The 13376-nt window shown below is 36.2% G+C and overlaps 1 protein-coding gene across 1 annotated transcript; it reads left to right on the top strand.

Annotated features, from left to right (window-relative positions):
- Positions 1 to 9494: 9494 nt before the first annotated feature.
- Positions 9495 to 12086, top strand: LOC132188130 (LRR receptor-like serine/threonine-protein kinase EFR). Its single transcript, XM_059602533.1, has 3 exons — positions 9495 to 9897; positions 11194 to 11648; positions 12069 to 12086. Exons 1-3 carry the CDS (start codon positions 9495 to 9497, stop codon positions 12084 to 12086), a joined length of 876 nt encoding a protein of 291 aa, XP_059458516.1.
- Positions 12087 to 13376: the final 1290 nt, after the last annotated feature.

The following is a 13376-nucleotide window of genomic DNA, read 5'->3' as shown; positions in this document are numbered from 1 at the left end:
TTCTCTCCATTCCAATGAAGCTTCATACCCGCAACTTATTACCTGCACTATGCACTAAATACCTTGGTGTCATTCTTCTCTTTTCTATAAGCCTAGCTACTATGCTTCCAACCTGCCGCTGCCTCTCCAACAAACGAGACAGATCGTTTGGGTTTGCTTGCTCAAATTCAAAGAAATGATACCCAATGACCCATTAAACATCTTCACCTCTGGGAATGATTCCATCCACTTCTGCAACTGGCACAGAATTACATGCGGCCACAAGCATCAAAGAGTTACGGGCTTGGACCTAAAGTTTTGGCCATAAATTTCTGTTAAATTACCAATTAGTTTAACACTCCATCTCACGTGTGGGCTCAAACTCCTTTTTAATAGGTAAGACCCAACACGTGGAATATTTAATTTAAATAGGGGTGAATTGACAGAGTCAAGGTTCGATCCCATGACCTTTGGCTCTGATTCCATGCTAAATTACCAATTATCCCAAAAGCTTAAACTGATAGGAAGATGCAAATTTAATCATTTAATCATTAGTTTAACAATTTCAAACCTTAAAGTAATTTCCAAATAATTCTTTCAGACCACAAGCACAAGAGCATCATAGGTAGATGACCTGCCAGCACAAGTAGACTTTCCGATAATCTTATTAGGATCAAAACACTCACCTAAGGGTTTCCACCTTATTTATGTCCACTGGTAATCTTATAAGTGAATTCGATTTTTTTTTTGCCTTCTAATGTTTTCAGAGCAAACGTTGTTTTTGTTTCTTGTATCTTAGAATTTTCCAACATGGAAAGTATACTCAACTTCTATTTTTGTAGGAAAATGGAGCTAGCTTTGCAAAGAAATGATCAGATTGCATAAAAGTCTTCTTTGTAAATGCCCCGTTGAGCATTGGCTTGACTGTTTGTGCGAGTATTTATTTTGTTGGAATAAATCAAACCCACTTTTGATGATCTACATGTTTAACTATTTTCCATGGTCTTGAGAGGGATTGACATGTTCAAAATTTTCTATTGGCCTCAAAAGTTTTGGAGGCTGATGATTATTCTCACAAAATTCATTGAGTGAAGCATCAACCAACTGATGACAATGATGATTTAACTCCTGCTTAGAAAGTTGCAAGTGAAATATATATTTTGTAAAATGTGTGAGAAATAATTGTTCTTTGAGTTTCTGCTGTAAATTCGTAATTTTTGCAGAGTATTTGTTGACATATTCTGCAGAAATAAAACTAATGGTTCCCAACAAAATACCATGCATAAAATAAAAAACAGAAAATGACAAAAAAAAAAAAAAATCAGAATAGATCAAAGTAACACATTTTTTTTTCTTCTAAATTTTGTCCTTTTTTGTCTATCTTATGCAGGATATCATTGTCATTTTAATTCTAAGGATTGGGAACATTGCAAGTTGCAACTCAATGATAGAGCAATGGACATTTGAAAACAACATCAAGACATTGAAAAAAAAAAAAAAAAAAGCTGGGCCAGACGTCCACTTCTTCTTGGACAAAGATTCGGCCGGCCGGCCAAAGACTTTGTCAACGTTAATTTAGCAGGCCAGGTGCAGGGGGGCTCCGCCGGTGTGTGTCAAGGACTCTAGAACTTGTGTTTTGAAACAATTTACCCCTACATATATAATACTCTGTATCTTGCTCTGCCTCGCACAATATTTCACAAATACTCTGCTTCCCTTCTCTCCATTCCAATGAAGCTAATTCATAACCGCAACTTTCGTGCACTATGCACTACATACCTTGGTGTCATTCTTCTCTTTTCTGTAAGTGTAAGCCTACTTTGCTTCCTACCTACCACTCTTGCAGCTGCCGCTCCAACAAACGAGACAGATCGTTTGGGTTTGCTCAAATTCAAAGAAATGATACCCAACGACCCATTTAACATCTTCACCTCTTGGAATGATTACATCCCTTTCTGCAACTGGCATGGAGTTACATGCGGCCCCAGGCATCAAAGAGTTACGGCCTTGGACCTATTTGGCTTTACTTTAGTTCGATCCATATCACCTTACGTTGGCAACCTCAGCTTTCTTCGGGTGCTCAACCTCTCCGACAACTTACACGGCGAAATTCCACAACAAGTCACTCATTTGTTCCACCTGCAACATCTCAATCTTAGCATTAACTTGTTAACGGGGGAAATTCCAAGCAACTTCACCAACTGTCTTAGCATTGACTTGTTAACGGGGGAAATTCCAAGCAACTTCACCAACTGTCCTGAACTCAGATTCTTGGACTTCCAAAGGAATAATCTTACTGGGAATATTCCTGTTGAACTCGGCTCTTTAAAGAGGCTTGTGTGGCTTGACGTTGCCTCAAATCATTTGACGGGAGGCATCCCACCTTCTCTGGGAAATGTTTCTTCACTCCAAGTACTTCACTTTTCGCTTAATTATTTCGTGGGAAATATTCCAGATGAAATAGGCCATTTGCAAAGGTTAGTTTACTTGGGAGTTGCGGAAAATGATATGTTTGGTACGTTCCCTTATTCCCTTTACAATATATCATCTTTGAGGACCATTTCAGTTGCACTTAACCGACTTAATGGCACTCTTCCAGCCAACATAAGCCTCACTCTCCCTAATCTCCAATATTTGTCCATAAATACTAATCAATTCCCTGGTCCAATCCCAGTTTCACTATCCAATGCCTCTCGGCTTGAATATCTTGATCTCACCTGAAACAATTTCGTTGGACAAGTTCCAACTGACCTAGGCAACCTGCTAAATCTCTCTGTTTTAGGTGTTGGTGGAAATAATCTTGGAAGTAATTCAGCCAAGGACTTGGATTTCTTAACATTTTTAGAAAACTGCACCAAACTTGAAAGGCTAGGGTTTTTTTATAACAATTTCGGAGGCAGTTTACCTGATTCTATAGGAAATTTGTCGAAGCAACTCAGTGCTTTATATATTTATGGCAATCAAATATCTGGAATTATTCCTGTAGCATTAGAGAATCTCATCAACTTAAGTCTTCTCGTCATGTATGAAAACTTGTTCACAGGACCCATTCCCACTTATTTTGAAAAGTTACACAATCTGCAAGGATTGTATTTGTATGGAAACAGATTGTCGGGACCCATACCATCCTCGCTAGGGAACCTCTCTCAATTGGTCGAACTTTTCCTATCACAGAACAAATTGGACGGAAGCATTCCATCAAATTTTGGAAACTTCAAAAGTTTACAGTACTTAGATATTTCAGAAAATAACCTTAGTGGAGCCATACCCAAAATGAGTTTTTCTTCCCAATTACTAGGACTCAACTTATCACACAACTCATTAACAGGCATCCTACCAACGTACGTAAGCAATTTGAAAAATATTGTGGATTTGAATGTCTCCGAAAACAATTTGTTTGGTGAGATTCCTACAACCATTGGAGATTGCTCCAGTTTGCAGAACCTTTACTTGCAGGGTAATTCATTAGAAGGAAACTTACCTCCATCACTGTCTTCCTTGAAAGACCTTCATTACGCAGATCTTTCACGAAACAATTTTTCGGGAATAATTCCTAAAGATCTACAGAAAGTTTATGTTCCACTGTATTTGAATCTTTCATTCAACAATTTGGTGGGCGAAGTACAAACCGAGAGAGTCTTCCGAAATGCAAGTGCAATATCAGTGATAGGAAATAAAAAGCTTTGTGGAGGTATCACAGAACTAAAACTACAAGTATGCGATGTCAAAGTTATTAAGCAAGGAAAATCCCATATATTCAAATTAACTGCCATAATTGTTAGTGGGGTTTTATGTTTTATTCTATTTTCATCATTTGTTATCCTTTATAGGAGGAGAAAATCAGAAAAAGAATCATCTTCTACACTCCCCAAAACCAACTTTCTTTCAAATGTTTCATACAAGGAACTCTATCAAACTACTGACGGATTTTCTCCTAGCAATTTAATTGGATCTGGTAGCTTTGGCTCTATATATAAAGGAATTCTTGATCAGGAAAAAAGGATAGTTGCTGTGAAAGTGTTGAACCTTCAACAGAAAGGAGCTTCCAAGAGTTTCATGGCTGAATGCAATGTGTTAAGAAATATACGGCATCGGAATCTTGTGAAGATCTTAACTTGTTGCTCAAGCGTGGACTATAACGGCAATGAATTCAAAGCACTAGTTTACGAATTCATGGCAAATGGAAACTTAGACAAGTAGCTGCACCATGATAGAGAGAATGAAAGTCCATAAAGATATTTGAACCTCCTTCAAGGACTAAATATTGCGATTGATGTAGCTTCTTCACTATATTATCTACATTATCATTGCGAAACACCAATCATTCATTGTGATTTGAAGCCAAGCAATGTTTTTGTTGACGATGACATGATTGCTAAAGTAAGTGATTTTGGTTTGGCAAGGATCCTCTTTGCAACAAATGATGATTCTCAATATCAAACTAGCACAGTCGGAATAAAGGGTACTATTGGCTGCGTTACTCCAGGTACATCACTACTTCGATCTTAAATCCTTTAAATCATGATTTTGTTCAAGTTGCAAAGTGAAAATTCTATATACGACTCCAAACGACACCTATTCTGAATGTATAGGTGTTTCACACAATATTATGCGGAAATAGATCTAACCTAACAAATAATAATTAAACAAAAACAGATATGCAATGAACAATAAAGAACACAGATATTTTGGTTATGAAGAGAAAACCAATTAGAGAACTCTCTAAAAGTAAAACCTCTCCGGGGCAGCCAAACCCAGGAAATCAACTAACTCAGTAAAAGAATAAAGGATTACAAAAAGTTCACACTTACAAAACCTTTGCAATTGACACGATCTTGTATAAGACAAGCGACCCACTTGCCTTCTACCGCAGTAGCCCTTTCCAGAGACAACTGGCACAATCCTTCTACGTGATCTCCCTTCACCGGAACTCCGATTGACTTCACTTCAACAATCAACAAATAAACACAAACGATCACTCTAAGAGAGAGAACAGACTCTCTTAGTACACGACGGCGAATTCTAGATCAGAAATTCGTTCCTCTCTCTTCCTATAAAGGTGTATTTATAATAGTCCCATCATCCCTAGACCTAGGAAAGAGTTTATATTCATTTAAAACTGTTACAGGTACGCGGCTTCCGGACGGGAACATGTGCCGTCCGGACGGGACAACAAAACACAGCTAGAACGTGGTTTTAACACATGGCCGTCTGCAATCTCGTCCGGACGAGATTGCACACGAGTCATTTTGCCCCATCTTCGTAGTCTTCTCTTTATGGCCCGTTTTGACCTAGTAAACATTGGAATTAGCTAAACCTCTTGAAACATGACTTTGTAGATCCTGGAGTTAGCTTTCCAACGCCGTAAAGATTGCTCCAATCAGAGGCCTGAAACTCAAGATATGACCTTTTTAGTAAAAGTCGTCCGGACAGGGTTCAGACGAGGCTCTCGGGAATTCTTGTTTATCGAGCTCGTCCGAATGGGATTGCAAACGAGATTGTAGACGAGGCTCTCGGGGAAAATATAATTCTTTGAGCGTCCGAACGGCACTTCTTCTCGTCCGAACGGTAATTGAATGGATGATGAATCTTGGCACTTTTTGGTCACCATTTTGCTTACCGAATTAAGCCAACAAGAACTTACAAAAAGTATTACTAACCGTCTTTTTACTATGCTCTCTATCTTATTCTGATAACATGTCCATTAGATATATATATATATATATATATATATATATATATATATATATATCAAATTTATATGTTGGCTAATTAACAAGAAGGGGAACATGTAAACCCTGCTATAAAAATGGTGAGAACAACTTTTTTCAAAATTAAACCGGTCTTTTGTATACATTGCTTGAAAATATTGTTCACATATAGTATTTAGGCTTTGATAGAGACTAATAAGGCGTGCATATATAAGAAAAGACATGCATAGCTGCGTTGGACCAGACAATATGCGGATTATTTTAATTGAAGTATGGGATAAATTACGGGTACAAGGTTTAGACTTAAAACTTATTTTAAATTACCATTTATCCCAAAAAATTGAGTCGATAAGAAATTGTGAATTTTAAGTGTTTAAATTAATATTTTAACATACTCTTTAGTTTGTCCAACAAATAAGTTAAAACGAAGGAACGATAATGATTAGTTGATATGATTATAATACTGACCTATTTTATTATCCAAAATTCCAAAACATTTCACGAATTCTAATTGTAGAATACAGACTATTTTTCACATTATTTTCTAAGACTAAATAAAATATGTTGCTTCTAAATATAAAATCCCAACTCTTTTAAATTATGTATTAAATTGCTATTTGAAATCATTACCATGTTAACTTTGTGTGTGAAATACATGAATTACAGAGTATGGAATGGGTGGTGAGGCATCAGCACAAGGAGATGTCTATAGCTATGGAATTTTTTTGTTGGAGATGTTCACAAGAAAGAGACCCACTGACAAAATGTTTAAAGATGGTTTCAACCTTCATAACTTTGTTAAAATAGCATCGACAGAAAAACTTGTTCAAGTTGTAGACCCAAATCTTCTCACAAGAGAAGTGGAAGATTTAGAAGTGGCAACAGAAGTAGATGACTATAACAACGATGATCACAATGATATTGAGGTAGTAGAAGAAAGAGTCCTTATTGAGAACCTAAGCCATATGAATTCTAATGTGCAAAAGTGCCTACTTTCAATTTTCAAGATCAACCTTGCTTGTTCATTAGCAGCGCCAAATGAAAGAATGAAGATGGAAGATGTCACCAGGGAACTACATCAGATCAAAAATGATTTTCTACAAGTCAGGATCCATGAATAAGGACCAAGTAAGGTAAGGCACTACAAATTTTGATTTATAAGTTTATCGAATGATAGACAAGTAGACTTTCCAGCGATATTATTAGGATCAAAACATTCATTTAAGAGTTTTCACCATGTTTACGTTTGATTTGTGATCCATTATAATTAATTGCCCAAATTGCATACAATTCGTGTAACCTCATAGCAAGGAGAAGTGTAGGGCCCAATTATTCTCGGCCGAGAGAGCCCAAACCCTAAGTTGCCCAAGGCACATACGCCCCACATATGTCCTCATGGTGGCTACCCAAATTCAATGCAATTTGGACAATCAATTATAAGATATCTTAATTCTTTAAGTCCACTGGTAACTTTATAAGTGATTTGATTTTTGTTTCCTTATGTTTTTTGAGCAAAAGATGTTTTGTAGGAAACGGAGCTTTGTGAAGAAGTATGGTTGCAGAAAAGTCTCTTTTGTAATGCCCATGTTTTTTTTTTAGTTGCTTTTTAAAAATTTGGACGCTAATGACCCGAATGCTTGTAGTGTGTTGAGCTAGCATTGGCTTGGCTGTTTGTGCGCGTATGTGTTTTGTTGGAATAAATCAAACCGACTTTTGATCTACATGTATTACGAATCTTTATTCTATATATATTTCATCAAGTCTAGTTTTAAAATTTACAGAAAAAAATGTTCCATTGAATATTAATTATGATTGCAAGGAAATACATCGTCCATGAGACCAGCAGAGTCATTTTGTGATGCAATGGATGTTAGTGAGGCAAATCACGTGTGTAATGTGTCTCTAATGCAAATTGTGTATGCTTAATTTTAATTGACTTATACTTAAAAAAAATATAAATCAATAATATAAAATCAGAAAATATTCTAAATATATTCTAACAGGCATGAGGCATGATTTACTGTGTAGGCAGCCAACACGTCATCAAGTAGACGAGGATAAGCAAACCAAACCAAACCAAACATGTGAATGATTTAAACACCGTAATATATTAAAAACCTGTCCAAATTAACCTTATTATAAAGATGTGTTGCCCATTTCTACAAAGAAAAAAAGATATATAATCATGGCCCAGACAGAATGGTTGAACAGATTTATATTGAAAGCAAAAGTCAACAATTCCTTATTTTGTTTATTTTGTTAATTAATGCTAACTCAAGTTGAAACTCAAAGATACGACAATTGCTTTGAAAGGCATCCTCTCAACGACCATTTTGTCTCCTACTCACCTCCTTCAAGTCAAATGTACCTTAACAAGATATGCAGCCGCAACAAGCTTATTAGAATTGAATAGAAACACTTATTTCACTTCTCAGCCAATGATTTCCATACTATTATGTCGTTTCATGCCATACTGGTCTCCAATAGTGGCTCTTGGTAATGGTAGCTGGATATATATTAGATGGATGAAGTTGACAAGAATTCTCATAATGTTCTACATCTTTCTCTACCTTGTTCCAATATTTCACCTCCTTCAACTTTCTCTGCTTCTCATAATGTACTATTGCTGCCGCTCTAATAAATGAGACAGATCGTCTGGCTTTGTTCAGATTCAGAGAATTAATAGCAGACGACCCGCATAACATCTTGAGCTCCTGGAATGATTCTATCAACTTCTGCAGATGGCAGGGGATTTCATGTAGCCGTCAGCATCAAAGGGTTACAGCCTTGGACCTACAAGGCTATGTTTTGCGTGGACCCATATCACCTTTCATTGGCAACCTCAGCTTTCTTAGGTTGTTTGATCTCCAAGACAACTTCATATACGGCAAAATTCCACAACAAGTTACTCATTTGTTCAGACTGCAGAATCTCCTTCTTAGCAATAACTCGTTGACAGGGGAGATCCCGAGCAACTTCACCAACTGTTCTGACCTCAGAGTGATGGACTTCACGAGGAATAAACTTACTGGGAACATTCCTAATGAGCTTAGCTTTTTGAAGAAGCTTGAGATGCTTCAGATTGGAGGAAACAATTTGACAGGACGCATCCCACCTTCCTTGGGAAATATTTCTTCTCTCCAAGAGTGTTAGGAAATTAATCCTATTTTCCAAGACCTGTGAGATGTTAAAAATAAGAAGAATGCGGAATAACAAAGATAAGCAATCACACACGACACAAAGATTTAAATGGTTCGGCTTAACAAGCCTACATCCACTGGCGGAGACGACCTGGAGAAAATCCACTATCAAAAGATGGAGTACAAAAATAGTAGAGACAAAATCACTCAGATCCCAAATCTCACTATCACACAAGAGAGATTATTCCTAAAATAGAATGCAAAAGACAGATGTACAAACTCTTTTTTTGCTGGAACGGATGGCGGCTGATCTCTATTTTCTTCTCTCACTCTGCAGCACCCTTTTTTCTTCTAATCACTTGTTTTTGGCTCCTCCAAAAACCACCAAGAAGAAAACACCCTTGCTGCCCTTGTACCTCCTTCTCTCAAATTCTCTCTTTTTTCTCCTCCCTTTGGTGCTTCACGTTTTTGGCACACACACAAATTCACCTTGTGCTTTGTTCCTTATATAGAAGCTTAACTCTCCTTTTACATGTTGGTCTAGGACTTCTACTATAAGTCAAACAAGGAGTCCAATTACACATAGGAGAATGACTTCAAAACAAACTTGGACAAAAGTCTCCTAAACCCAAAAGGAGTAGAGAACTAGTGGGGCCCACGTGTGATGGGTGGCAAGTCACACCTAACACAAGAGCTATCCTTGGCGCTTAACAATTTTGTGGGAAAGATTCCAGAAGAAATAGGCCGCTTGCAGAGGTTATCTTTCTTCGAAGTGGTGGGCAATAATCTGACCGGTAAGATCCCTTATGCCTTTTACAATATATCAACAATGAGCATCATATCAACTGCAGTTAACTATCTTAGTGGCACTCTTCCAGCCAACATAGGCCACACTCTCCCTAATCTCAAAATTTTGTCCATCTCGACCAATCAATTCTCTGGTCCAATCCCACTTTCACTGTCCAATGCTTCTAAGCTTCAAGTGCTTGCTTTTTCCAAAAACAATTTTGTGGGACAGGTTCCTACTGATCTGGGAAACCTGCCAAATCTTTGGTGGCTAGGTGTTGGTAGAAATAAGCTTTGAAGTTATTCAACTAGGGATTTGGAATTCTTGGCATATTTGGAAAACTGCACCCAACTGGAAATGCTTGATTTTTCAAATAACAAATTTGGAGGAAGTTTATCCAACTCTATAGGAAATTTGTCGAGGCTTCTTAGTCAACTATATCTTGATGGCAATCAAATATCCGGAATTATTCCATCAAAATTAGAAGACCTCGTAAACTTAACCACCTTAAACATGGCACAAAACCTGTTCAATGGCACAATTCCCTCTTATTTTGGGAAGTTTCAAATGCTGCAGGGATTGGGTTTGGATGGAAATAGATTGTCAGGACAAATACCAGCCTCTATAGGCAACCTCACTCAAGTGGTTGAACTTTTCTTATCACATAACAAATTGGAAGGAAGCATTCCATCAAGTGTTGAAAATTGCAAAAATTTGCATGAGTTGGACATTTCACAAAACAACCTTGGTGGACCCATACCCAATATCAGTATTTTTCCCAATTACTAGAACTCAACCTGTACTAACAATAAGGAAAACGACAGACACTGCTGGAAAAATGGCAGGGCTGCTTTTCAGAACTAGTTTCTTCTACAACTGAGGAATATTGGTCCCATATATCATATATGATTTTAAGGCTTTGATAGAGATTAATAGGTTGTGCTTAGAACTTGAGCACTATTTAACAAGTCTCAAATATGAGAAAATAATGGCACATTTCCTTTGTAAGAGAAGAATACATTGAGATAAGGATCAAAAGCTGAAAAGTGAAAATTCAAACCAAAAGAAATTTTCAAGATCAAAGAAGACTTAATAGGTACATCTGAGAATGAATGTTGGTTAAGAGGAGACAAAAACAGTAAAGAAGAAGAATATTATCTTTCATCTTGTGTTTTGTGTGTGTAGAGATACTTCATTGAATTGTCATCTAATAAAGAATTAGGTCATGGATAACCAATACATGCAGCCAAGGCTTGTTGGAAAGCCTTTATCTAGTACTTAATTGGTCCAGCAAATAAACCAAAACCAAGGGAAGAACATAATTAGTTGATCCTTATCATTAATATTAATTTTATCTTCCCATGCCACATGTACCAAGCAAGTATGAAAATTGATCCCCTTTATCATGCAATTTCCAAAAAAAATTAGTTCTGATTTTGGAATGCAGGCATCACTTTATTTTCCAAATATTAACTAAATTTTGTTTCTAGTTACTAAATCCTAGATCTTTTAAAGTATGCATTAAGCTGCTATATGAAATCATCGTCACATTACCTATGAAATCTATTGATTGCAGAGTATGGAATGGGTAGTGATGCATCAAAAGAAGAAGATGTCTATAGCTTTGAGATCTTCGCATTGGAACTGTTCACGGGAAAGAGGCCTATTGACAAAATGTTTGAAGATGATTTCGACCTCTATAACTTTGTTAAGATGGCATTGTCAGAAAGACTTATGCAGATTGTAGATCCAAACTTTCTCACAAGAGAAGTAAATGAAATGTCAATGCCAATAGAAAACGCTAGTTACAAGTATGATCATCGCGATGATATTGAGGAGGAAGAGGAAAGTCACATTGAGAACCTAAGCCGGATGAATGCCAATATGCAGAAGTGTTTACTTTCAGTTTTCAAAATCAGTCTTGCTTGTTCATTGGAATCACCAAAGGAAAGAACAAATATGCAGGACGTCACTAGGGAACTACATCGAATCAAAAATGCTTTTCTAGGTATTGGATATGGACCAACTCAGGTACTGCAACACATTTTAATTTAGAAGTTTTGGCCAGTGATAGATAAATCATAGAGTGATTGAAGACTATCCTAAGTATTGTATATGGGCTTTGAAGTTCAAACCTTTAAGTTTTCAAATAATTCTTTTGGACCTCAAGCATAAGTCTTACTTAGGTATACAATCTGCTAGCACAAGTAGATTTTCCAGGGCTCTTACTAGGATCAAAACATTAAATTAAGGTTTTCACCTCATTAAAGTCCACATGTACCTCTTATTAGGACTAAAACATTAAACTACCGAAATTTCCATCTTATTTTAGTTAACAGGTGGGTTTTACTTCCTAATTCTTTTAGAGAAGAAGTTGTTTTCTTTCTACTGTATTATGGGAATTTCCAAACATTCTAACATATCAAATATAATTAACTTCTGCTTTTGCAGGAACATGGAGCTTTGTGAAGAAATTAGATTGCAGAGGAGTCTCTTTCATAATGCCCCCATTGAGTATGTTGAGTATAGGCTTTATTCCAACAAAGTACTTAAATTAGAACATTTGTAAGTGATCAACATGTTTAAGACATTCTTAAAAACATGTACTAAGCAAATTGTAACATGCAAAATATATGCTAATGAGAATAATGTCAGTAGCTATAAGACAATATTACACCTTTGAATCAAGGCACATTTTGTAGCATAAAGAAACTATCAGCCCTAGATATATATTAGTCGATCTGGGGGGTTATTCTCTGCGGGTGTATCTTCTCTGAGGGTGGTACTCTTGCCTTCTTGGGCCAACCCAGCCTTCTGATGTTCTTGGCCGCCGCGGACTTGCGTTGGACTAGCAGCCTAGCGTTTAGTGAGGGAGAAATGCAACCAAAATGGCTTTGGACTTTGGAGTCGAGAACCAAAAGTGCAAAATGGATCAGACAAGTGAATTGGTTCTCACAAATATACAAATTTTGACGTCTACAATATAATTCACAAATTTCCCCAAAAACGAAATTCTAAGGACAACATTAACATTGTTTGATAAGATTTTATTAACACTTTGAAATTTTGTTAAGGGCTAACAAGTTTAAGAAGATTTTGTCACTTAAATACATTATTTGTTATTGTTTATTCCTTTTATTGAAACCTGTTTTTATTTATTTATTTATTTTTGATAATTATTAGAATATGCTAGTAATTTGATTAGAATACTTCATTTCTATTTTGAATTATAATCATTTTCTTATATATATAATAAAAAATTATATATATTAAAAAACAAAAAAAATATTTTACTATTATATTGTATTATTTTAGTTTTGCTCCTCCTCATATCAAACCATAACTCCGTCACTGTGTGGAGAGAGAAATAATATATTTATGAGATTGATGTATGAATAGTGCCCGCTACATGTAAAGGTGAATTGTTCACAAATGCAAAAAAAAAAAAAATATATATATTTTGTATTTGAGATGCATAATCCAATATAGAGTAAAAAATGGCTAAACCATTGTTAATGCTCTTAATTAGGGGTAATATATTGATAAAGGGTATCCAAATTTAGGTACTAAAGTGAATTTTTTGCTTTTTCTGAATTTTGTCATCCCTCGGCCAATATCCTAAAGACTTCGAAAACACTGCCTGGGGAAGAAAATTTGGGATTCTCAATTAAATTTACCGTCCAAATTGTGCACAGTTTGAGGGGATCCTCATCAAAAGATTTAACCCACTTCATACGTCGTTGAACTTTTAGTCGTGAT

Source organism: Corylus avellana, chromosome ca7 (genome assembly GCF_901000735.1).
Source record: "Corylus avellana chromosome ca7, CavTom2PMs-1.0".
Classification (NCBI taxonomy): Eukaryota; Viridiplantae; Streptophyta; class Magnoliopsida; order Fagales; family Betulaceae; genus Corylus; species Corylus avellana.
This window is presented reverse-complemented; position numbering and strand designations above follow the sequence as displayed.